Source organism: Ursus arctos, unplaced genomic scaffold, assembly GCF_023065955.2.
Source record: "Ursus arctos isolate Adak ecotype North America unplaced genomic scaffold, UrsArc2.0 scaffold_28, whole genome shotgun sequence".
NCBI lineage: Eukaryota > Metazoa > Chordata > Mammalia > Carnivora > Ursidae > Ursus > Ursus arctos.
This window is the reverse complement of record NW_026622963.1, coordinates 22,930,238-22,957,644: the sequence shown is the minus strand read 5'-3', so window position 1 is coordinate 22,957,644 and position 27,407 is coordinate 22,930,238. Positions and strand designations below refer to the sequence as shown.

Here is a 27,407-nt window from a genome sequence, read left to right as displayed (position 1 = left end):
GCTGGTGGCTCTCAGCGGAAAGGTGAATAGCAGCACCTGCTGGCTGGGATGGGGAGACAATGGAACCCTCGTACAGTGCTGGAGGGCACGTAAAATGGTGTGATCACTTCAAAAAATAATTTGGCAGTTCCTCAAAAAATTAAACACAGAGTACCTCATGACCCAGAAACTCTACTCCTGGGTATATACCCAAGAGAACTGAATATGTCCACATCGAGACTTGTGCACGAATGTTCATAGCAGCATTATTGATAAGAGCCAAGAAATCAATCTAAACACCCATTAATTGGGGGCGCCTGGGTGGCTCAGTTGGTTAAGCATCCAGCTCTTGATTTCGGCTCAGGTCATGATCTCAGGGTCCTTAGATGGGGCCCCGGCTCTGAGCTCAGCAGGGAGTCTGCTTGAGATTCTCTCTCCCTCTCCCTCTGCCCCTCCCCAGCTCACTCACACACTAAAATAAATAAATAAATCTTTTTAAAAAATAAAAGTCCATTAATTGGCAAACATGTAAGTAAGCAAAATGCAGTATGCCCATACAATGAAATATTATTCAGCAATAAAAAAGAACAAAGAGGGAGAGAAAAAAAAATAAGATGAAATCAGAGAAGGAGACAAACCATTAGACTCTTAACTATAGGAAACAAACTGAGGGTTACTGCAGGGGAGGGGTTGGGGGGCTGGTGTAACTGGGTGATGGGCATTACAGAGGGCACGTGATGTAATGAGAACTGGGTGTTACATGCATCTGATGAATCACTAAACTGCACCTCTGAAACTAATAATACACTATATGTTAATTAACTGAATTTAAATTTTAAAAAAGGAACAAAGTACTAATACAAGTTACAATGTGAATGAACCTTAAGAACACTATGCCAGGGGACCCTGGGTGGCTCGGTCGGTTAAGGGTCCAACTCTTGGTTTCGGCTCAGGTCATGATCTCAGATCAAGTCCCACAGAGAGCTCCATGCTCGGCACAGAGTCTGCGTGTCCCTCTCCCTTTGTTCCTCCCCCACTCACTCTCTCTCTCTTTCATAAATAAATCTTTTTTAAAAAATCCTTAAGAAACTGTATGCCAAGGCAAAGAAGCCAGCTGTAAATGACTGCACATAGTATAATTCTGCTTGTACATGACAGGAACAGACAAATCGAGAGAGAGAGAAAGTAGATGTGTGGCTGCCTCGGGTTGAGGGTGGGTGGAAAAGGAGAGACTGCTAAGAGGTACAGGGTTTCTTTTGGGGTACTGACTGTGGTACTGATTGCACAACTCTGTCAGTATAGTAAGAACCATGGAATTGTATACTTCAAATGAAATTAACTTTATGGTTTGTAAATTACTGACTTAACAAAAACAACACAACACACATGCACACGCACACATGCTTTACGGACATTCCCCACACAAGCTGCATGGAAGGGAACGCTGCCCACAGCCCCAGACCCAACTCGACTGTGTCACAGCCCGGAGAGGGGGTTGCTGGGAGCACCAGTGTGTTTCCTTCTAACTCTGCGGGGTTTGCTTTTACATCTTTTTTTTTTAATGATTTTTTTATTATATTATGTTAGTCACCATACAGTACATCCCCGGTTTCCGATGTAATGCTTTTACATCTTCAAATGAACGACACCAACACATCAGTTCTTCTCCCCTGCGAGGATGCTTTTATTGAACACTAACTTCATCAAACCCCTGAGACATTTTCATCAGTTCATGTCCATGTAAACACAAAGCACCAGCCATTCACCCTGAACAATGCCAGGTTCACAGCACCCACCAAGTCACACATTAAAGACCATGTCTGCCATTACACAGAGAGCACCCCTTGGTTGCAGAGTCCACTTTTATGGTCTGTGCCTCCTTTACAAGGGGCCCACATGCCCTGGGGGACTGCATAAGGTGTCCGAATGGAGCTCCAAACTCTACTTCTTTCCACTGGATTCTTCCCTCTAATGGGTGTAAGACAGAAAAGACTCCAGGGGAACACTCTAGAAGAGACCCTTCCAGAGCGAAGAGTTTGAGTCCAGTAAACACATTTCACTTCTTTATATAGCCCCAGGTCCCAGCACAGAGCTCAGTCCTGAGCAAGCATGCTGAATGTTTGTTGTACATCAGGATGGATGGATGGAGAGATGGAGAGACAAACAAATGGAGAGATGTGAGCAGATGGATGGACAGGTAGGTGGGTGGACGGATGGACAGCTGGATGGACAGATGGATGGAGAGACACAGAAGGACAGTTGGACAGACAGGTGAGTAGATGAATAAATGAATGGAAGGACGGGTGGATGGACAGATGTGGACAGATGGACAGCTGAGTCCATCAAATGAATGGATGGGCAGATGAATGGACAAATGTGGACTGATGGATGGAGAGCAAAGTGGGTAGATGGATGGATGAACTGACAGCTGGGTGGATGGACAGACAGACGGATGAGTAAAGAGGTAACAGAGATCCCATCAGATGTGCCCTCTGACCACTCAGGGAAGCAGTGAGTAGTACCTTGCCAGCACATGGTGCTGGTGGTTTCCTCCCCAGCCCCAGGCTCCAGGATGGGCTTTACTACACCCCTAGAGAGCTGAAACTGTTCTTCGATCCATCTCCAGGTGTCACCCCTCACCCCTCGGTGATCTGTTACCATTCATTCCCCACACAGTTACTGAGGACCAGCTCTACACTGGCACTGAGGACACAAGGGGCAGCTGAGCAGACCCAGGGCTGACCCTGCGAGGGCTCATGGGAGTCACAGCCGGGTGTCCAGTGCTTTGAGGCCATATGGGAAGGGGAGGAGGAGGTGGTCAGGAAGGAACATCGAAGCTGAGACTAGATGTGTGAGCAGGAGTCAGCCTGACGGACAAGTTGTGTGTGTGTACGGGTGCACGCGCACATGCACAGATGAGGTGGGGGAAGGAGGGAGGGAGACAGCGAGAGAGGGAGGGAGGGAGGGAGGGAGGAAGGGGGAGGGGGAGGGTAAGTAGGAGGGAGGGAGCGTGGGATGGAGAGAGAGAGGGAAGGGGAAAGGAGGGGAGAGAGAGACAGAGGAGGACAGAGAGAAAGAGAGAAGGAAGGACAGAGGGAGGGAAGGAGGGAGGGAAAGGGACAAGCCCACGGCAGAGCGAGCGCATGAGTGCTGACCCCGAAGCAAGAGCAAAGGTGTGTCTGAGGACAGGACGGGAAAGCCCAGGCAGCCGGGATACAGGAGGCGAGGCAGGCGCCAAGAGGTGGGAGCAGAGTCATCAGGGCCCTAGGTGCTCCAAAGGCAGTGATAAAGCCTCAGAGGGGTGCGCCCGGCGATAAGATCAGATTTGCATTCTCCCACAAGTAGGGGCTGGGCCTGGGTTGCCTGCCCCAAGACAACCCAGCCAGCTTTCGCAGGTGAGAAGGTTAGAATCCTACTGGCCATCAGTGAGACTCGGCCAGCTGCAGAGAAAGGCCTACCGCAGCTTCCGGGGAGCAGGCTCTGGGGCCTCACGAACAGCCTGCACTGAGCCTTACCCTGGGGGAGGCCTGCCTCGCCTGTCCTCTCCGGGGTCTTACAGGCAGGGTCCTTGGCTCAGCTCCGAATCCCCAGTGGCCGCCAAGCACATGCCCGGAGCAGGGCCGCGTAGGTCACACTGGAGGCAGCCATCAGCTTCACAGTCACCGTGACCAGTACAAGGCTTTCCCGCGCAGCACCAGTACGCTGGAAGGCCAGCTGCACAAAGCCCCCTCCTGCGGCTTCTCCTCTGAATGAGGTGACGGCTAAGATCCTGACACCCACCTGGAGCCCACTCTGAGCGCCTCCTGTATACCAGGCCAGATGTGGGCGAGGCACCAACCAACGGTGTGCATCAGGCATCCTGGCCACAGCCCTCAGGGAGCTTCCGCTCTGGCTGAAGCTTCTCTGGAAAAGACCCATGTCTCCCTAGAAACCCTTCTGGTGTCTGTGATCTCACGGTGACATCCGGGCTGGGGGGGGGTGGCAAACCTGAGACAGATTTCTGCAGCGCAGACCAGAAAGGGTGTGGCCCTTCTGGGAGTTTCTTTGTGCTAACAAAAGAGGCATATTTTCGTGATTCGAGTACAATCTTCACCAATTCATCCTGAGTAACAGAAACCATATTAGGTTTAACGAACGTGCTTCTGAGCTCCAAGCTCGGGAAAACAGCTGCCTGTACCCGCTCAGATCTCTGTGCTTGAGAAATGAAGCACTTTCTTGGGCTTTCTATCACCTGAGCCCACAAAACAAGCCTGAGGGGGGAAGGGTCTGCACCGTCACTTTCTCCTCCAAGGACAACACAGCAAGGGCAGAGGCCAGCTCCTGGCCACAGGAGAGCAGAGTGACGGACGCAGCTCTCATGCCCGTATCCAGCGGGGCCCAGACAGGTATCTCCGACAAAGACGGAACTTGGGTTTGCCTCTGGGAGTCAGGAGCTGGGCCGCACGTGCTTCTGCTGGGACTCCCCAGCCAGCCCCGCAGCCACTGCCGTCCTCTTGGCCTCCGTCCCCTCCAGCCCGGCCCCGCAGGCTTGTCCAAGCCGCCCAGCTGCTGGTACTTTCACTTCGCAGTCTTGATCACTCTTTGTCTCTTCCCATTCTGCACAGGTCCTCTCCTGAATCAGAAAAGAATCAACAAAGCTATCCAATGCCTGCCGTAAGGGGCCTGCCAGCAGCCTGGCCAGGCCGGGCCCTTGCACATGCTGCGTGCTGATTCAGACCGGCTACACCGGGCTCTAACACCCGAGCCGGCCACGGGGACCCCATATTTTGTTCATAAGATGCTCTGAGGATCTATTTACTGGTGGGAATGTGTTTCCTGGCAGGAACTGAAGAGCCCAGCCAATCCACGGAGATCAGAGAAAGAGCAAAGCAAGGAAACACTACTTTAAAAGGTGGCACTCTTAAGCCTGAGTACGTGGACCTCCCCAGACACCTGCCCATGGGTGTGACGTCACACTGAACACCTCCTGCGTCCTCTAATGGCCTTCAAGGTTTAAGAGCAAAGTCCGGGATCAGCAAAGAGGCAAAGCACAATAGTCTCAGTTCAGTGGCCTGGGAGGGCTGTCAATGAGCCCCTTTTTCACTGCAAACCAAGGAAAAGGAAAGCCCTCCTCTGCCAGCTTTCCTAAAACAATCCAGCACATCCTGGGATATCTTATGCCTTTGATGTTAAGTCTTCTATCCCCGTATCACCTAGTTCCAAGATAAGCAATACTGCTCACAAGTTGCAATTCTGAGTTCTGGCATTTAAAATCATGAACAATTTTTTAGGACTTCAAGGGCAAAGACCCTTCTGTAGCAGAAAATGGATGTTATCAGAATTACCCTGCATGTGCAAGGGTCTGTCTTGGCTTCAGGAAAACACTTAATGGAATCACATCGCTTCCAAGTCTTATAAAACACTGAACAACAGATAATGGGCCACTGAGAAATACTTAGTAGCCATCCTCATCCCCAGTTCTCTTCTCCCATCACTCTGGGTTCTACGAGAACCTAATGCCATATTCCATTTTCTAGCTTCAGGGCTCAAGGGGCGGAGGAGGAAAGAAAGAAAATTTGTCTTCACATTTGCTCTGCTTGAAAGATGCCGGTCCATGGCAGAATGTGAAATTCATATTTTTCAATATTTCCTTAACAATGCAAGGTTACGGCTGATTCCCATGTGCTCTGTTTAGTTCTGGCTTCATTGGAGCTTGTCTAGCTTAGAGAAGAGGACTGTGAAAAGTCTAATTTTGAAGGCCTCTCCTCATACCACAGGACGGAGAGTCCAAGTATGAATCAACGAGCCAATCATGGAGAAGCCCACAGCCAAGGTGATAAGGAAGATGCCTTGGAGGCTTAGAGTTCCCCCAAACAAGCATGACATGACTGCTAAGAAAACAAGACCCATTCCTAGAATGACACATTCACCACCGTACCTTCTTGCTTTCTTCGGACTGTCTGAGTCCATCATCTGGAGAAGTCTGCCCTTGACTGCTCACATTCTCCTTGGCACTTCCTGGGTGAGCTGCCCTCCCCAAGCAAGAGAGCAGAGAGTGGGATAAGCAAACAGGGGTGGCTCCGGGGGAGTGGACAATCAAAAAATTAATAACACATTGGGGATCCCTCCAAAAGCACTGATCACCACGACCCAATTCCATCCTCTTGACTTACACTGTGACACCTGCTACGGTGCCCTCCAGAGGACAGGGAAACCTGCCAAGTTTGGGGAGATGGGAAGCGATGGTTCTACTTAAGCATTTCCGAGCTGGAATATGATCTTTTTTCCTAGTTATTCAGACGTTAAATGGAGTCAGTTTCCAGTGCTGTTCCTAGCCCCTTCTCTCTGCTCACTGGAATTTTTACTCACAAGAGAGCCCATAATCACACTTTTTAATTCACCCCCCCACCCCCTCTTACCAAATCAGTACCAACTTGGAAAGGCATGACTTTCTTCTCCCACAGTGTACTTTTCTACACCCCAAAATCTGTATGTGGGGTATGGTGTGTGTTGAGAGGGCATTCAGATCCCTTAGGAAAAAATATTCAGTTTTTCATTTGAGCTGAAAATGCAAATGAAACACATTTTTCAGGGTGTCTGGATGGCTCAGTCGGTTAGGCATCTAACTCTTGATCTCAGCTCAGGACTTGATCTCAGGGTCGTGAGTTCAAGCCCCACACTAGGCTCCACACTGGGCGTGGAACCCACTTAAAAAAAAAAGAAACACACTTTTCAAAGAAGAATATATTATTTACTTGTTACCTATATACATAAATTATAAAGTTTATTTACAAATTTTATGAATTAGCCAACTTTGGTTTGGCAAAATTGAATCATAAGCATTTAAAAATGCCAGCATACTTTAGTGCTCTCTTGGAGTTTCTCTATAACACAGTAATGGTTGCCCACGTACTTCTCTTTGCAAAAATGTAAGCTCATAAATGAGCTCAGGGACTTAGTCAGCCTTATTCACTACTGTATCCTTATCACCTTTGCCAGTGGCCCAGCATTGGTAGATCCTCCATCACAGTAATCTATTGAGTGAATGAGAAAATACATGAATGAATGAATGAATGAATGAATGAATGAGAGAATGAAGTAGATGATCCATTATTTTCTACCCTTCCCGATGTATGAACTATGTTTTTACATGGTATGGACTAGCATGCTAGAAACTACCAAATGTTTACTTGTGTTTTATTCCTAACCAATAAAGGTTCAATAATCTTTAGAAATGAATGCTCTGATTTGGAAGCATCAGGATAAGAATCTGAGAAGCAACCACGCAGGTAGGTCAAAGTAAGTTACCATCCCTGAGTTACTATACAGGACGCAATAGATGACAAGCCACTAGAGGGAGCCACACAACCTTTCAAAGAGCAGCATTAGGAAAAACCCATCCAGTATGGTGGCTCTGCTCTCAGCACTTCCCACCATAGCTCACTGTCATAAAATTGTCATAAAACTGTCATATAATGTCCAACTCACCAGAACAAGCTGAGACAAATTTAGAGTTGCAGTTTGCTAGGATTCAGACTTTTAGAAAAATGACCTCTGCCTCCCCAGCTCAAACATTTCACATCTTTATGTATACTCTAGCATTAAAAATTAAATGTAAATAGAAGAAAATTATGTTCCCTATGGATGACGGTTGAAGCTATTAAAAATTCACCTGGAAAGAAGGCAAAACTATAACCTAAAGAATGAAAAAATTAATTTTTTAAAGCCGTGTGCAATTACTTCCTGCCTCCAGCCACATTTTTTGTAAAGGAACTTTCGACTGTTGGAGCATTCAATTTCATCTCCTCCAGTAAAGAAACTTAAGGCATGTGCAAGCTGAGAAGTCACACCAGATAGAATTAAGATCCTATTGGTCAAGTTTCAAAGGCTTCATATGTAACTGAGTGTAGGAAGAAAAAAATTTCCCACAAACTCCTTCTCTCAAAAGTTCTGAAAACCCTGTAAATATTTTCAGGGCCATTAAAAGCCACAGATGTTATCAACAGGCAAGATCCATGCAAACTTTAAAAGACCTAGACCATAAAGGCCGCTGTTTCAAAAATAGATTTTGAAACATTTGAAAGGAGCACAAGTTAATTTCCCTTTGGAACGATGTAAAATGTCCACGCCTTACTTAGAAGGTAAAAAGCAACTGGCTCCACTGGGCTTCTTGCTTACAGTTCTATTTCTACAGCACATGTAACTGTAGGAAACCTCCAAAATAACAGTCAGAAATAAAGGAACAAAAGATAGAACCTGAAAAACAGAACAATTCAAGAAAGCAACTCTATGAATAACTGACTGATTAAAAACTAAAATTAAATTAAATGGCTGTGTGAGATTTCCAGGCAAGAGAAGATTCCAGAACGTGCATTGTTTGGTGACCTGTGGGAAAACCTAATGGGCTAACACTTGCAGATTTCCATGAAGGCAGGCAGACTAGAAACTGAGAAACTGCAGAGCATCTGGGCTAATCTGTGATTGCATTTGCAGCCCCCACTCACCAACCCGGAAAAAACCTGAAATGTCAGTGCTGACAAAATTGTTACAAGATGAAGCTGGCTGGCTGAAAACCTTCCTGAGTGAATTAAAATCCTGACTGCTGGCCCTGGGGGAGACAGAAGTTGCGGGTGAAACTGGGAACTAGCCATGATTTATACAGGGAGTGAAAAGATCATAATTTAGAATTTTTTTTTAAATTATATAGTTTTAGTAATCTAATTATATCCTAATTATAATGATGACCCTTCTTCCTTCAAAGGACTCCAAGCATGCTTCTGGAACATTCTCCGTGAAAGTTCCCTCATTTGCTGTTTTAAAGAAGGAGTTGGCAAATCTCACAGTGAGTTAAAGTGACAGGTCTGGCATCTGACTTCCAGCTCAGTTTCCTGTGACCAGACCACACCAACTCTCAGCTCTTGAAATAACCCCCAGCGGAATTCTCTTCGGAGGAAAGCAATCTTCCCAATTATGCGAAAACGTCCTCCCCCTGCTTACCCCCCTCTGGCCTGTGCAATTTCCACATTATTTCCACATTCTGATATGCAAACTTTTTTTTCATTCCCAGCCAAGGAACTGCAACATCCAAGACACAAAGGCCTCGTCCACGTGGGAGCTGCGGGCTCATTTGTGAAGCTTCTCCATAAACCCGAACGGCTGTTCAGCTCAGTGCACGGGGATCCAGGCCAGCTCCCCCTTCATTTCTAACTGTGGACGCCACAGGGCAAGTCACTTAACCGCCTCATTAGGATCACAGTCACAGCCCTGCCACAGCCTCCTTCCCAGGTGCCTGGTCACCCCATTAATATCTGTAAAGATCCATTAAACCTTCTAGCTGAAAGGCACCATAAAAGCAAAACCTATCACTGTTATCATCAATAAACTCCAAGGCGCTCTTCCCTGTCATGACCTAGGGTAAATCAGTTACCCACTGCCCCCTAATGAGCTACCTGCAGCCTGGGATATGGCACTTGATGCTGACAGGAGCTTTCTTTCCCAGGAGGGAAGAAAGTGCTTTCACTCTGGCCAGTGAACTTAAACTGTTAGAACCTCCGGCGCCTCCCACCCATACACCGCAACCGCAGTCTGAAGGGCTCTGCACGGATCCAGCCCTGTCCCCAGCGACCCTCACCTTGAGCACTGAGCTAAGAACCACCAGCAGTTGCAATCCACGCTCGGTGTGGGAGAGGTGAGACGCCCTGCCAAAAAGCAACCTGGAGAACCAGACCCCAGCATGGTGCTGCCTCCCTTTGGGACCCTTCGCCTGTTCTCATTGCTCGAAAACACCCTTCATCAAAACTCCGCCGGCAAATTCACCGTGGCACTCTAACACCCCAAACTGAGGACAATGTCTGTCTGTAACAGCGGCTGCCCAAATAAGCAACATCTCCACCTAGCAGCATACTATGCTGCCAGTAAAAAGGACAAAAAGGACAAGGTCCTCCTTTACACAATGCTGTCTATGCAACACTACCACTTATGTATGCATGTCATCTCCCACAAGCGGGGGCGGGGGGACATGGAAGGCTGGCTCTTCACAGTAAACCCTTGTGTGGCTTTCCAACTGTTAACCAGGTGTGCACATTAATCTTCTTCTACGTTTCAGAGACCCTTCTAGTTACAAACGGGGAGCCCCTCCGTCCCAGGGAGCTTCTGATTTAGCTAAATTGGGGGAGATCTAGAGCAAGTTTTAGAAGGTGTGGTTCATTCAGGAAAGGAAGGTGGGCCGAGGACAAGAAGCCACCACCTGGTCTCACTCCCTCCTCTGTTGTTGCAACAACAGTAAACATAACACCTGTACCAGCCTGACGCCATCAGTGCGCATTAACCTGTGCTTCAAAGCGCACTGCGGTCACTGCCACTCACCGTCTGGAGGTCTTGACTGCTGCAGTTGAACCTTCAACCAGATGCTGCCTCGCTGGCCCCAGCCTCCTGGGGCCTCCACCTCCCACAGTCGCCCCCGCTCCTCCGGATGGGCCAACAGGAACTTCCTGCAGACTGAGGACGCCCACGTGTGAGCCAGGAAGTCCCGCCCCTCCTGCCCTCAGGGGCGGACACTTCCTGTTCCTGTCGAGGCCCCACCCAGCGCGCCCTGGCTCACAGCTCTGATCCCGCTCAGCACAAACCATTGTTTCACCTTCTCCCCTGCTACCTCGTGCTCCCACTTTCTTCCACCCCCCCATCTTTGCTTGGGGCCGCCATAACAAAGCGCCGCACACTGGGGGGCTTCAACAAGAGCCTCGCTGTCTCACAATCGGGAAGAGAAATCTCACATTCAGATGTCGGCAGAGGCTTGCAGAGGGCCACCTTGTCGCTGTGCCTTCACGTGGTCTTCCCTCTGTACCTGTGTCCCAGGCCCCTCTTATAAATAAGAACCTCTTCTTACCACTCTACTGGATCAGGGTCCCCCCTCAATAATCACCTCTTTAATGGCCCTACCACCACAGTCATATGGGGGGGGTGAAGCTTCAACATAGGACTTGGGGGGACCCAGTTGAGCCCATAACATCACCCCACACTGTCCTCTCCTCAGGCACTGTCCTCTCTCTCCACTCTCACAGAACCTTCCAGCGCATCCTCTGTGGATGCCTTGATTCCACAGTCACCTCAAGGCTTATAGACTTCTATGTCCATGTTCACAGGGTGAGCATTTTTCACGTGGCAGTGCCCCAAATCCAGCCAAATGGGAAGCTGCTCCTGGAAATGCGGGTGCCCATGGGGACAGCATCAGGCCCTCTCCTAATATTTCCCAGCCCAGGGCAACAGCACAGATGGAAACCTCCAGAGCATGACACTAAGTTTTTGGAAAGTGTAAGCCAAGTTAGCAAAGTGCTAGATAGAATGTTCTGCTCTCCTATCTTGACAAATATAACTTCATAACAACAGGGAAAGCCAGTTTCAAATTTAGAATTTCTTGGACTCCTTGAAGTTTTGCACCAGAATGTGGCAATATCAAGAGAGCTGGCCCCCAGCAGGCAGCCCACCTGCTTCTTCTCCTACCCCAGCCCCACACACATACACTACAAGGGGCCTGTGCATACCAATATGGACGCCATGCCCACACTCCATCCACATCCCACCAATAGCTGTCCCTGGGTCTAAAGATATGCAAACTGGTGGCATGGTCCACCCTTAGATGCACAGATCCAGGGATGCAGTCCACTCGGGCCCTCAGCACCACTGGCAAGAATCCTGGGGTCCTAGTACCTTGAGCTGGCTTAGAAGGAGTGGCCTGGACCCAGGTAAGAATATCCTCTTGAGCCCACAGACTCCTGACACTATGGAGACAGACACAACTGCAAGGGTGCTCCAAAGCATGGGGCCATGGACAGGAGTCCCTCTTGACCATTCAAAGGGCAGCACTGTACTCAATAAAGGCCAGTCAGTGAAGTGTGTAGTCAGTGCACCTGGACCCAGTCTTGAGCCTCCAGCAGCTTCTTTCTCCACACTCTACCTTTCACCTACCTACGTGCCCAGATATAGCCAGGGGTGATGTAAAAGCCAAGGCCCCAGCATCCTCGGCTAGGCAGTTGAAACCCCTAAGACAAGTAGCTAGCTTCAGAATCAGCACCCTCATATCTTCTTTCTCTGCAGGGCAGAGACAGAGAAGGGAGAACAGGGATCCACAGAACAGTGCAAGGGTCTCAGCAGCGCTGGCCGTGGGGCAGCCCCCCACCCTTGGAGGCTGCTATTCCCCTAGGGAAATCTGAGGTGGCTGCCCTGGAGGCCAATGCACTCAAACAAAGGTCTCAGAGCCGAAGCAAAAATGGGCGGGGGGGGGGGGGAGGACTTGGGTGACTCCATCATTTAGCATCTGCCTTCAACTCAGGTCATGATCCCAGGGTCCTGGAATCAAGCCCCACCACGTCTGGCTCCCTGCTCAATGGGGAGTCTGCTTCTCCCTCTCCCACTCCCCTGCTTGTGCTCTCTCAAATAAAATCTTTGAAAAAAAAAAAGTAAGGAAAGGGACAGAAAGGACAGGTATGTGGACAGAGAACCAGCTGCCTAGGTTCTGGAACTTTCCAACACCTCAAAGTAAGCAACACAGTACAGGAAGCCTGGAATGCTCTTTGCAGAAATTCAAGGATCTTCAGACTTTAATTATAGACCAAGACTTTGGAAATACAAAGACATGACTAAACCTACTTGAAAATATGTTTCACCTGCTTTTCTTTTGACTTCAAAGCAACAGAAATTTCCTTAACTTTTCTACCTTTTCTCTTTTATGTGTTCTCCCCATATAATAATGGCACTGGAAACTCAATACTAAGGGTCCAAAAACATCTGTTATCACAAGAAGTGAAACAGAACCCAATGTGGGGTAGGTGGGCTTCGTGGGGGGAGGGTGGGCACAAAGGGACCCTGGAGAAATACCCACCAGAATCTGCCCCCCTTACTGACTCAGAATGTGATGTTTAACATTAGAGCTTTTTTCATTTCCTCTGACAAATATATATAAAGATTTCTCTTCCAGAATGTGGAAAGGGACTATAACAGTTCATTTTACGTGCCAACATGACTGAGCCAAGGGTGCCCAGATATTTGGTCCAACATTATTCTGGGTGTGTCTGTGAAGGTGTTTTGGATGAGATTAGCATTTGAACCAGTAGACTGAGTAAAGCAGATTGCCTGCCGTCATGTGGGTGGGCCTCGTCCAATCAGTTGAAGGCCTGAATATGGAACAAAAAGGCTGACCCTCCCACAAGTAAGAGGCAATGACTCCTGCCCGTTGAGCTGGGACATCGATCTTTTACTGCCTTTGGATTTTAACCAAAAACTTTTTGTTGGCTTTTCTTGGGTCTGGAGCCAAGAGGACACCATCAGCTCTCCCAAGTCTCCAGCTTGCTAACAAGTGCAGATCTAGGGAGTCCCAGCCTCCACACCGTGTGAGTCAATTCCTCAAATTAAATCTCTTCTCTCTATATAGCTACAGCCTATTGGTTCTGTTTCTCTGGAGAACCCTGACCAATACAGGGACTCGGTAGGTCAAGAATGGAAGAGGGGACTGTCTCTGCAGGAGAAGCTACAGAGGTGCTTGGGGGCTCAGTGTCATCAGAGCTTGCCTTTGCACTCCAGCTGCCCTCTCAGCTGAAGCTCCTGGGGATCCCTTGCAGCTTCTAGCGGAAAGGACAAAGTCACGGGCTCTAAGCCTCAGGGGAAGGAGCAAAGGCCCTCTGAGCGCCCAGAGCAATCGGCAGCACAAGGGCACATCTCTGGATTTGGCTGCTCTCTGACGTCATGTGACTTCTTTTTTATTATCTCTAAATCCAGTTATTTCTCAGGCTGGGAAGGTCTCGCCCCTTGTGATACAGCATAAAGCCTCATCTGTGCGGAAGCAATGGGAGATTTCTCAGGAGGAAGAGAAAGCCCACACACCGAGAGTGCCAAGGAACTCCCCCTCCCCACAATCACCTAGAACACACGTGTTATCCATCACCGTTACGCCAGCACTTCCGCCTGATACAAGGTGGGTTTACCTTGGTACATGGCAGGAGAAATCGGCCAGCTGACTCCCAGGGCCTCGTCCTCTCGGAACGTCTCACAGAAGTCCTGCAGCATGGCCATGCCCAGGCCTTGGCGACGGTACGTCTTCCTGACAAACACAGTGTCGAAGACAGGCAGCAGGTAGCATGCACCTGTGCCATCACCACACAGGCTGCCTGCAGGGAAAGAAAGTGACATGCACTGTCCCCAGACTTGCACCACGCTGCCAGGACCCTGCGGAATGCCTGCACAGCCGGGACGCTGGTACCACCTGGAAGAAGGGCTCACGTCACTAACTAAACAACCTGACAAGACAGCAGATCCTCCCAAACCACCAGTGCTCAGCTGGCTGATCAGCCCACATGTGACTGATCACTGGGAGTACAGCCACCAGACTACTGTCTGAAATGAAAGCAAACCCAGATGAACGCACCATTCCTGCACCCCAGGCCCTCAGATGCTGCCCTCCCCATGCGCAGTTCACAGAGACACCTGAAGCCAATGAGGAGCATCTGGGCAACATCAAAGTTCTCCGTGAACTCAGGGAATATGGGCTGGAGACCCACCCAACACATGTCTAGGGCACAGACTTGTTTTGGTAACTCTAACAAGTGGTCGTTGTGTCCTATTAAGGCAAAGTATATTTACCCCGAATAGACTAAGTCCTCTTTCCCCGACAACATCAATGACCTTGCTAGAGCAGAGCAGGAGAGGCAACAGTAGGCACCCTTCCCACTTTTCCACCCTGAACTGAACCTCACTGCATCCAGCACCAATACCAGCACAGTTGCTGTTTCTGCAATGGGAGCTTAGTCTCGCAGCCAGTCGCTTCTGTCGTCACCCTCACCAGAAAATCAATGCTACATGGAACCTACTACATCACCCTTCTTACTTCCAAACTGCACAGGCACCTGTGCCCTAAATGCACTAGAGTCCAGGAAAAGAAGTATATAGCATATTCAACTCCTATTGGAAGAAGAGGTATTAGTCCCCACAAGATTCAGAAGGTGGGTAATTTCCCAAACAAAAAAACTGACTCCAATTCTCATCAGCCAGACTGAGTTGCAGAGACATATGCTACTGTAGTAACTGCAAAAATGGCCACGATTATTCCCCTTCCTATATCCACATCCCTTTACATATGGTTCTGAAGCACCTGCCATCAGGAGATGGGGTCTGGCCTCATAGGGTCCAGTGTCTGTCTGTTCTCTCTCATAGCCCTGCCACTCACCCCAAGAACAAACCTGCACTAGCCTGTCACCATGAGAGAAACATGGCCTGGGCACCCTTGTGATCCCAGCAACATTGACCCACCCCCAAAAAGCAGAGCCACCTACCCAATGGGCTAAAACCCCATGGAAACTGTCAATCAAAAGAATGGTGAGCTGAATGGTTGGTTTTGTGGCAAAAATGAATGAATAAATGAATAATCTGTGGCCAGTGACCAATACGACCTCATCACTTGAGATGGTAATTGGAAAGTATTTGAATTTCACCCTCAGTGTTCTTGAAATGATACTACAAACTTAGGCTGGAATTCTGTAACTTCCAACTAATACAGATGATGAGAACAACATACCCCAAAGGATAAAGTCTTCCAAAGCTGAAAAGGTTTAAAATTAAATAAAAATACAATTCCATTCACAATAGCCTTTAAAGAGAGTCAGTATTTAGGGATCTATTTAACAAAAGAAGCACAAGCCTGGAATACTGAAAAACTACAAACCATGGCTAAGGGAAATTAAAGAAAATCTAAATAAATGGAGACATTCCATGTTCATGGATTGGATGATCCAATACTGTTAAGATGGCAATTCTTCCCAAAGTGATCTGTAAGTTCAATGTCAGCCCTACCAAAATCCTAGCAGGCATTTTTTTTTTTTAAGAGGGGGGTGGAGGAGGAAGGGGCAGATGGAGAGGAAGAGAGAAAATCTTAACCAGGCTCCACGCCCAGCACAGAGCCCAATACAGGGCTCGATCTCAAGACCCTAAGATCATGACCTGAGCTGAAATTAAGAGTCACATTTAACCGACTGAGCCACCCAGGCACCCCACCCAGCAGGCATTTTTGTGAACATTGACAAGCTGATACTAATATTGAAATGAAATGCAAAGTCTCTACAATAAGCAACCCAGTTCTGAAAAAGAAGAGTAAAGTTGGAGATTTTACGCTACCCAAATTCAAGTTTTCTTATAAAATCAAGGCAGGTCAGTGGGGTACTGGTGCAAGGATAGGCACATCATCAGTGGAACAGAAATAAACTCATACTTTGAACTTCAACAAAGATGCCCTTTTCAAATGAGGAAAAGGCAGTCTTTTCAACAAATGGTGGTAGGATGCCTGGATATCAATAAATCTAAAAAAAAAATTTTTTTAAGGGAAGAAGCTGGAACAGAACAGAAAGCCCAGAATCAGACCCACACAAATATAGCCAACTGATCTCTCTTTTTTTTTTTTTAAGATTTTATTTATTTATTTGATGGAGAGAGACAGCGAGAGAGGGAACACAAGCAAGGAGAGTGTGAGAGGGAGAAGCAGGCTTCCCGCCAAGCAGGGAGCCCGATGCGGGGCTCAATCCCAGGACCCTGGGATCATAATCTGAGCCAAAGGCAGACACTTAGCAGCTGAGCCACCCAGGTGTCCCAAGCCAACTGATCTTTGACAAAGGAGCAAAGTAAAGTCAATGGAGAAAGGACAGTCCCAATAAGTGATACTGGACGACTGGGTATCCACATGAAAAGAAAAGAAAAGAAAAGAAAAGAAAAGAAAAGAAAAGAAAAGAAAAGAAAAGAAAAGAAAGAATCTAGACACAGACCTTCCACCCTTCCAAAAATTTGCCTTAAAACAAATCATAGACATAAATGTAAAACACAAAACTACAAAACTCCTAGAAAATAACACAAGAGAATATCTAGATGACCTTGGGGTTTAGCGATAAATTTTTACATACAATACCAAAGGCATGATCCACGAAAGAAAAAACTGACAAGCTGAATTTCATTAGAATTAAAATTTGCTGCTCTGTGAAAGACCTGTCCAAAGAATGAAAAGGCAAGGCATGAACTGGGGAAAAATATTTGCAAAAGACACATTTGTCGGATAAAGGACCGTTATCCCAAATATACAAAGAACTTTTAAAACTCAACGGTAAGAAAACAAACAACTGATTAAAAAGTGGGCCGAAGATTTTAACAGAGACCTCATCAAAGAAGCGGTAGGTACAACAGATAAGCATATCAGGAGATGCTCCACATCATATGTCATCAGGTAAATGCCAATTAAACCAACAAGATATCACTGCACACCTAATACAGTGGCCAAATCCCAGAACACTGTCAACACCAAACGCTGGTGAGGACGTGGACCAGCAGGAGCTCTCATTCATTGCTGCGGGGAATGCAAAATGGTACAGCAACTCTGGACGACAGCTTGGTGGTTTTACAAAAGTAAACGTACTCATACTCTATGATTCATCAGTTGTGCTCCTTGATGTTTATTAAAAGGAGTTGAGAACTTATGTCCACACAAATGTTCATGGCACCTATATTCATAATTGCCAAAACCTGGAAGCAACCGAGATACCCTTCAATATGTGAATGGATACATAAACTATGGCACAACCAAATAATGGAATATTATTCAGTGCCAAAAAAGAAATAAGCTATCAAGCCACAAAAAGACACGGAGAAACGTTAAGGCATGTTACTTAGTGAAAAAGTCCATCTGAAAAGTCTACATACTGTACAATTACACCAAGTAATATGACATCCTGGAAAAGGCAAAACTATGAAGGCAGTGAAAAGACCAGTGGTTGTCAAGGGGTCGTGGGGACGGAGGGATGAATGGGTGGAGCCCAGGGATTTTTAGGGCAGTGAAGCTATTCTGTACGATGCCACGAGGGTAGCTACATGTCATTATACATTTGTCCAAACCCACAGAATATACAGCACAAAGAATGAACCCCCATGCAAACTATCGGCTTCAGTTGATAATAATGTTTCCTTCTGGACTGAATTCTGTCTCCCCAAAATTCTTACATTGAAGCCCAACCCCCAGTACCTTGGAATGTGACTGTATTTGGAGACAGGGACTTGAAGTGGTGATGAAGTCAAAGAGAAGTCTTTCGAGTGAGCTCTCTTCCAATCTGACGGGCGTCTTTATGAGAAGAGGAAATTTGGCCACACAGAGAGATGTGCACACACAGAGGAGAGACTGTGGAAGGACACAGCGAGAAGCAGCTATCTACAAGCTAAGAAGAGAGACCTCGGAAGAAACCAAACCTGCCAATACCTTGATCTTGGACTTCCAGCCTCAAGAACTGTGACAAAATTACTTTCTGTTGTTTGAGCCACCCTGTCTGTGGTTATTTTGTTATGCCAGTCCTAACCGACTAATAAATGTATCAATATTGACGAACAGTAACAAAAGTACCACACTAATGCACTATTTTAATAATACAGGAAAGCGTGTGTGCCTGGATGAGGGTTGGGGATGTAGGAGAACTCGCTGTACTTTGTCCTCAATTTTTCAATAAACCTAAAACTGCTCTAAAAAACAAAGCCTATTCATTTTTTAATGTACTAGGTGTTTCTAAAAATTAAGCGGAATGCTCACTTCACATCACATACAAAAAATTAATTCAAGATGGATCTAGGCATAAATAGAAGTTAAAACTATAAAGCTTTCAAAAGAAAACATAGAGGAAACTCTTCACAACCTTGGGTTAGTCAGAGAGTTCTTAAATTCAATACCAGAAGTACAATCGACTGACAAATGTGACTTCATTAAAGTTAACTTTTGTACTTCAAAGTTAGACTGTTAGAAAATGTTTACGAATCACATTTCTGATAAAGGACATATCCAGACTATAAACAGAACTCTTATAATACAATAAATAGAAAACAAACAGCCAATTAAAAATGGACAGATGATCTGAACAGACACTTCTGCAAAGAAGACATACAAATGGTTAATAATCAGTGAAAAGATACTCAGCATCATTAGCCATTAGGAAAATGAAAATTAAAACCACAATGAAATGCTTTTAACCTAATAAGAAATGGCTATAGTCAAGAAGACAAGCAGTAATAAGTGTTGACAAGATGTGGAGAAATTGAAACCGTCACATCATACTGACGGGAATGTGAAATGGTAAAGCCACTCTGTCAGATAATTTGACAGTTTCTTAAAGTTAAACATGTGCTTATGAGATGACCCACCAATTCTATTCCTAGGAAGCTAATATATGTTACAATTTGGATGAGCCTCAAAAACATTAACTAAAACAAGTCAGACACAAAAGACCACATGTTGTATCATTCCGTTCAGATGAAATGCCCCAGAAAGGCAAACTGATAGAGACAGAGAGCAGACTGGGGGCTGCCTAGAGCTGGGGTGGAGACAGAGATTGACAGGAAATAGGCAACTTTTGGGGGGCGATGGAAATATCCAAAATCTAGCTGGTGGTGAGGGTTACCCAACTCTAAATTTTTTAGAAATCACTTACATTGGCAAATTTTATGGAGTGTAAAATAATACCTCAACAAAATCGATTTTTAAAGGATACAATGAACTGTATTAAAATTATTGTATTGGGGCGCCTTGGTGGCTCAGTGGGTTAAGCATCCGACTCTTGGTTTCAGCTCAGGTCATGATCTTGCAGTCATGAGACTGAACCGCATGTCCGGCTCCCCACTCAGTGTGGAATCTGCTTCAGATCGCCCCTCTGTCCTTCCCTGCTTACATGCTCTCTCTCTCTAAAATAAGTAAATAAAATCTTTAAATAAATAAATAATAAAAATAAAAGTATTATGTTGAAATTGTATGAAAAAGATACAATCAAGTGTTAAAGAGGGGGAAAAAACAGTAACTTTTCAGTGGAGAAACCTGTCAGACGCCCCCTTGAGTGATTAGGGTGAGTGATGTTGGATCATGTATCTTCACATATGATGAAAGCATGTGAGGACAAGGACAGTTCACTTTCCCCCAAACCCATATCCCAGTCTAATCATGAGAAAATATCAGACAGACCTAAATTAAGGGACATTCCACAAATCTCCCAACCAGTACTCTTCAAAAGTGTCCAGGTCATAAAAGACAAGGAGAATGAAGAAATGGTCACAGATTGGACCAGGGAACTAAGAAGATCCGAAAACTACATGCAAGGTGGTATCTTTGTAGTATCCTGGATCAAGGTGGTATGCTGGACCAAACCCTATAAAAGAAAAAGGACATTGCTGAAAAATAAACCAATGTTAATTTCTTAGGTTCGATCCCCGTACCATGGTCATATATTACCAGTAGGGGGAGGTAGGTGAAGGGTATAACAGGAACTGTGAACTAACTCTGCAACTCTTCTGTAAATCTAAAATTATTTCAGAGCTAAAAGCTGGGGGAGGGCCTTTCTAACCCTTTCTAACAGCTTCCAGCCCTTTCTAACCGCTAATCATCAGGTTGGTCAAATAAAATCTATCTTCCAAAATCAATTCCCGGGGCGCCTGCGTGGCTCAATGGGTTAAGCGTCTGCCTTTGGCTCAGGTCATGATCCCTGGGTCCTGAGATAGAGCCCCGCACTGGGCTCCCTGCTCAGCAGGGAGTCTGCTTCTTGCTCTCCCTCTGCCCTTCCTCCTGCTCCTGTGCTCACTCACTCTCTCTTTCTCTCACTCTCTCTCAAAAAAAAAAAAAAAAAAAAATCTTTAAAATCAATTCCCAAAGCCCAAATTGGCTTTTTAATAAGGATACTAATCAACTATAATAAGAATATTATATGATTATGAACAGGGGCAGAGGCAATGAGCTGGTTACATGCCAATAGACTCTCCACTCATAATCAGAACATCAGGTCCAAGGAAATCATATCACGTAGCACGGAATGGCTGGGAAGAACCCCAGCAATGATCTCATTCATTCTACCCATTTTACAGACATGGCAGCTGACAGGGTCAAGAAAGGTAAAAACAAACAAAACAAAACACACAGAGAACAAAGGGCTGGGCTCCCTTCTGTCGGTAACAATTGCCCAACTGCCTCTCATCAGCCACAGAGAGTCTGTTGATCCCAGAGCAAACTCAGACCAGCCCACGCCACCAAAGGAGTTGATGGCAGAACTGAGCCAAGAACCAAGACCTCCTCGTGCCCTTTCTTCTTCTTTCTGTCTGCTTCGTGTCCAAAATCATCTTCAGTGATTACACCAGTTGTCTCTACCTCACAACACTTATAAGATTAAAGCATATTCCAGATGGGCACTGTTCAAAATCAGAACAAAGACGCTGTCTCTCAGGCAAACTTAAATATCCAGAAAGGTCTTTTACCTGAGGATAACTGATCCTGGAAAGAAAGGTCATGGGAACAGATCCATGGAGACCACATTCTGTAGTAAATGGTGGGGATAAAACAAAATAAAACAAACAAAACTATGGTAAAGCACAAATCATTGAGAATATTCCACCCATGAGGCTATACCAGGGTGAACTGGCTAAACTGGCAGCAGGATGAGATCATTTTTACCATAAATGCGGGTAGGAAATAAACAAGAAAAACTGAAAATTAACAAGCCAACCATCAGAATTTAAAAGGCTAAAAAAGAGCAAGAAGAGACCCAAAGAAAATAAAGGGAAGGAGACAAGGAGAATAGAAAAAAAATACAACATCAAGGATTTTTTAAAATCTTAAGAGTTGCTAAAATAAGAATGAATACACCATACATAAAATACATTAGGAATTAAAATAAAGATATCACTACAGATGTGGCAGAAATGTCAAAGGTAAGAGAATATCATAAATATCTCTACACCAATAAACTTGAAAACAGATGAAAAGAACAAATTCCTAGGACAATACAAACCACCAAAACTGATTCATAAAAAAACGCAAAGACTAACCTGTCCTAGGAGCGTCAAAACGCGAACTCAGTAGTTTAAACCTCTCCCACGCTGAACACACCAGGCCAGGTGGCTTTAGATACAAGTTCTACCAACCTTCCAAGGAAAGCCTTCCAGAGAACAGAAAAAGGGAGAATATTCTCCAACTTAGTCTATGAGTCTAGCCTTTTAAGGAAAAAGAAAACACAGCGAAGGATCCGAAAAACAGGTAAATAACAATAATTCTTAAGCATAAGACAAAAAACTTAAACCAATATTAACAAACTGAATTCAACAGGGTGTTCAAAGTTAATTTAGATCACAGTAAAGGGGCTGTTCCAGGGATGATGCAGAATCAGGAAAGTATCTATGAGGAAACCATGACCAAGGGGCATGAACTAAGGACTGCACACAATGAGGGCTTTGCCTTCAACAGCCTGGGAAGACCTGAGAAGGAACCTCTGAGAGAAGGAAACAAAGCCTACCAAAGAGTAGGCAACATGGCGCTAACAGGCATCCATTAAAAATAGGCACCCCAACAAAACACAGAAAAAGACAAGAAGGGTTACTTCACAAAGACATTGAGTGAATTCTTGGAATACCTAAGACAGCATTCACAGATGGTGCACCGTGGGGAAATGATAGCAACAGGCGGCCAGAAAGTCATGGAAGAAACTGAATCTGCTTCAAAGAGAGAGATTTGTCAGGAGGAAGATAAAACAGGCAGGTGGCGAGACAAAAGTCACAGTGTATTCCCACCGCCGGCTGTTTTTGAAAGCTAAGGCCTGGGCACCAGGAAGGTTATGATGGGAGGTCCCAAGGCACAAAATAGCCAAGGGTCTGGCCAAACGCAGCCCGGCTCTTGGTGTGTTTCCTTTTGCAAAGTAGCATTTGTGGGGGCTATGAGGCACCTGTCCAGGTTTGTCCTGCTAATCCCAAAGACAATATGCTGACCGTGCCGGCCGCAAACACTTGGCTCTGTGAAGCATTTTAAGAATTAACTGCTCTAAAAATCCAAATTCAGGCCACAGTTGCTAGTCCAAGAGATTAAGTTCAGACTATAAAGATACTTGGGATACTCCTAATCCATGGAAACCCAACACAGAAATAGCTAAAAGTATTAACTTTTGCTAGCCATTAGCACTATCCTTTTGTTGCAATCGTACCACATGTGTGTGTGAACCCACCATGCAAGGTCAGAGCCAGACAGCCCTTGGAGCTGGGGTCAGAGCTAGACTCCCTGGGAACCCACTGCACAAGGTCAGAGCCAGACTCCCTGGGAACCTGGGGCAGTTGAGCATCTACTGAAGTTACCAGTAAATGATCTGGGTGTTCCTGAATTCTTCCCACCAAGGAATATTGCTAACACCTATCTGCATAAAATCATTTTTTTAAGTAAGAGATATTTAAATTGTACTCGCTGGACTAGGCACTGGCAAACTTTTTCTGTAAATTCCAGACAGAAAATATTTCAGGTTTTTAGGGGCAACCACTCATCTCTGCAGTTGTTGTGCAAACTCAGCTGTGGACAGTATGAATGGGCATGGCTATGTGCCAATAAAACACTTTTTACAATAACAGGCGATGAGCAGAATTTGGCCAATAGGCCATAGTCACCGATGTCTGCTCCAGAAAAACATCACTTTCACAGGTAGGACGAAGTGATTATAATACCTATTTGTAATAACCGTCTTTTCTCAAGAACAACTGAAAACAATGCATTAACCTGAACCACCCCCAAACAAGATGCATTTACAGATAAGCATTAATTATATCATTTTTTATTCTAAAAGTTTATTTGTATGTATTTTACAAGAGGAATTTATTTATAAGGTGCCATGAAATGTATCTCTAAAATATTGGGGGGGGGGGAGTTTATCTGCTTAAAGAAATAACTTTGGCTTGGGGCGCCTGGGTGGCTCAGTCATTAAGCGTCTGCCTTCGGCTCAGGGCGTGATCCCGGAGTCCTGGGATCGAGCCCCACATCAGGCTCCTCCGCTGGGAGCCTGCTTCTTCCTCTCCCACTCCCCCTGCTGTGTTCCCTCTCTCACTGGCTGTCTCTCTGTCAAATAAGTAAATAAAATCTTAAAAAAAAAAAAAAGAAGAAGAAAAGAAAAAAGAAATAACTTTGGCCAAGTTGACTTTATCTCAGGTTGCTGGAAGAAAATCTGTACCGGTAATTCACCTCCGTTTTGGATTACGGGAGCAAGAACTGCTCCAGTTCAACTTTGCGCTGGACCCTGCACATAATCCAGTCCATATGGCATAGAACAGAGGAAAATTATAAAAGCCAAAGAAAACGACCAACAAGTTACAGAACTAAGAGGAAAGTCGAGCAAGGTTAATGGACATGAGATCAACACATAAGAGATGGATGGCATTTCTATCGACTAGCAACGATTAGAAAATAGGCTCTAAAATAAAATATTCTGTAGTCACGGGATCAGCAACCACAAAAAAAGCTGGACAATACCAATGTTGATAAAGATGTGGAGCAAGAAATACTCCCGGCTTTTGCAGGTGACAGGATCCACGTCTCCAGCCATTGTGGGACACAGCTGTGCATGCCCTCAGCGGAAGCCAGCGGTTCCTCTTCTTTTTTTGCTTTTTTAAGATTGTTACTTGAGAGAGAGAGAGAAAGCACGAGCAGGGGGAGGGGCAGAGGGAGAAGCAGGCTCCCTGCTGAGTACCCTGATCCCAGGACACAGGGATCACGACCTGAGCCAAAAGCAGACGCTTCACCGACTGAGCCACCCAGGTGCCCCCTAGCAATTCCTCTTCTAAGTATACACTCTCGAGTGGTGTTGCCCAAGTGTTTTCTCATTATCGCCAACCTAAGGAGCCATTTTTTCCTAATCGCCAACAACCCCCCCCCCCCCCACTAAATACTAAGGAATAAGGCTTTGCTGGGTAGGGTTGCAGTTTGGAGAGCCACAGACCATTGTATTATCCATGATTCCTTTGCTCCCTAAAAAAGAAGGTTTGACTGTTGGGGGCGATGCCACCCCACTGAGAATGCATGCCTGGGGTGAGTGGTTCTCCAACTTCAGAGTCCCTGGGAGTCACGTGGAGGGCTTGTTAAGACATCAAGGGGGCCCAGTCCACCACCGGGGTTTCTGATGCAGCAGGTCTTGGTTGGAGCCTGAGAACTCCTGTAGCTCCTAATATGTGAGCAGACAAGCTGCCTGCTGAACACTCCCGCTGTTCCACATCGTCCACTGTGCAGCAGTGAAGGGCTGCCTGGTGGTGCCGACCACAAGTATTCCAGGCCAGACTGAGACTTTACAAGCACGATTCTTCCATGGATTATGATGGGCTGTCTATCCAGCCCACAGTCCTTTAAAATCGCCCCTACCACAGCCTTGGTTAAAGAACAAAGGCCAGGTGGCCACATCTGGACCACGAAAGCCAGGCCCCCCATCCACAGTCAGTTGAGCTAAACGTGGGCCCATAATGCACAAGAAAACCAATCCGCGGGCCAGCTGGACCAATCTGACTCTTTCGAGAGACTTTACATGAAGTGAAACGAGGAACAACTGTAAATCTTGGCCCTTCAAGGCAGGTACAGGGAGAGGCCAGGTGGGCATGGTAGCAAACCAAAGTCAAGGCTATGAGGAAGCCGGAGATGTAAGTGGGTAAAGTTAGCAGGTTTGCAAGGCCGAGAATGCAGCAGCTGCTGGTGCTCATCCCAGCAGAAGAAGCCACCTGCCGCCCGTGCATTTCTCCCTGCACCCTCCAATACCCCGTCTTCAAGGCGACCCCTCACTCCCCACTCACACCACCTTCGCTGCTTATGTTTCTGCTGAGGTCTTGAAGATGGCCTGAGGGGGGCCTGCCTGATGGGACAACCCAGCAGGAGGTGCCGTGGCACTGGACGTCTGGGGGAGGCGAGAGCAGAAGACCCGTCCCTGCCCCTCCCACCCCGCAATGAGCAGGGCAGCTGAAGCCACTTGGAAGCATCACTGTCATCTCAAAGGTCACATGCTTGTCTGGACTGCAAATCACCTGATTTAATACCTTTAAGTGCCACTCCTGTTTTTATGATTTGCCTTAGTGTTGGAGGCTTCAGGCACCTGAAATATAAAGCTGTTCTTTCTAGACTTTTATACAAAAGCGAGATACTTCTTAGGTCTGCCTCAAATTGGCCAACTCGCCACTTACAGTCCAGTACTTTCTTCGCTTGAATGCTAACAGTCTTGTGGACTAGTGGTTTGAGAACAAAAGTTCAAGTAAAACCTCATTAGTTTTGATTATCTAGGGAGAACTTCAGCATAAAATAGTGAAATGGCTGAAGTGTCCATATTTCATAAGAAAGACAATTCCTGAGCAATCAAATGGAGGGAGAAATTCAAACCAGCCTATTAAGAAAATGTTCCCAAAGAGAGGTCTACCTGAAAAGACCTCATTCAGGCTGTACAAAGGCACCCACTTGTTTCAAACTGAATGTGCTTCTCTCGGCCGTAAAGAGGCACAAACTACTGATCTCCACACTGACTTGGATGAATAAAGGCATTAGGCGGAGTGAAAAGAGTCAGTCCCTTGGAGCGCTTGGGGGGCTCAGTCGTTTGAGCGACTGAGTCTTGATTTCAGCTCAGGTCATGATCTCCGAGTCCTGGGACTGAGCCCTGAGTCAGGCTCTGCAGTCAGCTCAGAGTCCGCTTGAGATTCTTTCCCTCTCCCTCTGTCCCTGCCCTCTGCTCATGCTCTCTCTCTCTCTAAAACAAATAAATAAAACATTTTTTAAAAAAGAAGAAGAGTCAGTCTCAGAAGATTACAAACTCTATGATTCCATGACATGACACTTCAGAAAAGACAAAAGGATAGTGATAGAGAACAATGATGGTTGCCAGGGGTTTCAGGTGGCAGCTAGGGGGTAGGGAATGACTAAGGGATAACATGAAGGAGGTTTTGGGGATGGTGGATTTTATTCTGTCTTTTATTTATGGTTGTAGTTATATGAATCTATACACAGGTCAAAATTCACAGAACTACAAAGCAAAAAAAAAAAAAGGTCAATTTTACTCTCTAATAAATTTTTTAAATGCTTAAAAGTATATGCCAAGAAAGTGCTTAGAAACAACTTATACTCTTCAACAGGTGACCCCTGGTCCCTGTGAAACATTTTATGCAATGAATCTGCACATGTTCTTTTCCTCTCAGAATGAAATTATACACTGCAGCCTATCTTAAGCTAAATTAACAGATATTCTGAATCAAACGGATCTAATCTCATGAAGAAAAATTGTAATGCTGCCAAGTTGAGAAGCATGCCATGTGCTATGCCCATATCCTCAGCATCAACAGAAAAACACTGCATAATGCTGTGACAAGCACCGAGGACAGAGCCGAGACTGAAGAAACATTACCTGCTCTGAACTTGTGAACTACAAAACTCCTCCTGTCCTCCATTAAACCACATGTATTCACAGCGATTTTTTGTAAATCATGTGTGCAAATAATAAACAATAATAAAATACATCTATCCACTAACTAAATTATGTTTTGCTTAACCTATTTATATGCTGTTCTATCAACCATTTCTTAATTCATCAAAATAAATCCTTCTCTCTGATTATAGAAAAAGATGAGAAGGAAAGGAATAAAAT

The 27,407-nt window shown here is 45.9% G+C and overlaps 1 protein-coding gene across 1 annotated transcript in view; it reads right to left on the bottom strand.

The window, feature by feature from the left end:
* Nucleotides 1-1,639: 1,639 nt before the first annotated feature.
* The window catches only part of LOC113263647 (protein FAM169B), an 82,902-nt gene continuing 57,134 nt past the window's right edge, over nucleotides 1,640-27,407 (bottom strand). Inside the window, exons 4-7 of the mRNA XM_057303733.1 lie at nucleotides 13,935-14,117; nucleotides 10,324-10,455; nucleotides 5,897-5,985; nucleotides 1,640-4,591 (exon numbers count right to left, since the gene is read on the bottom strand). Of these exons, the coding sequence (XP_057159716.1) occupies nucleotides 4,406-4,591; nucleotides 5,897-5,985; nucleotides 10,324-10,455; nucleotides 13,935-14,117 (590 nt within the window). The 3' untranslated portion in view covers nucleotides 1,640-4,405. The remainder of the gene's footprint in view (nucleotides 4,592-5,896; nucleotides 5,986-10,323; nucleotides 10,456-13,934; nucleotides 14,118-27,407) is intronic.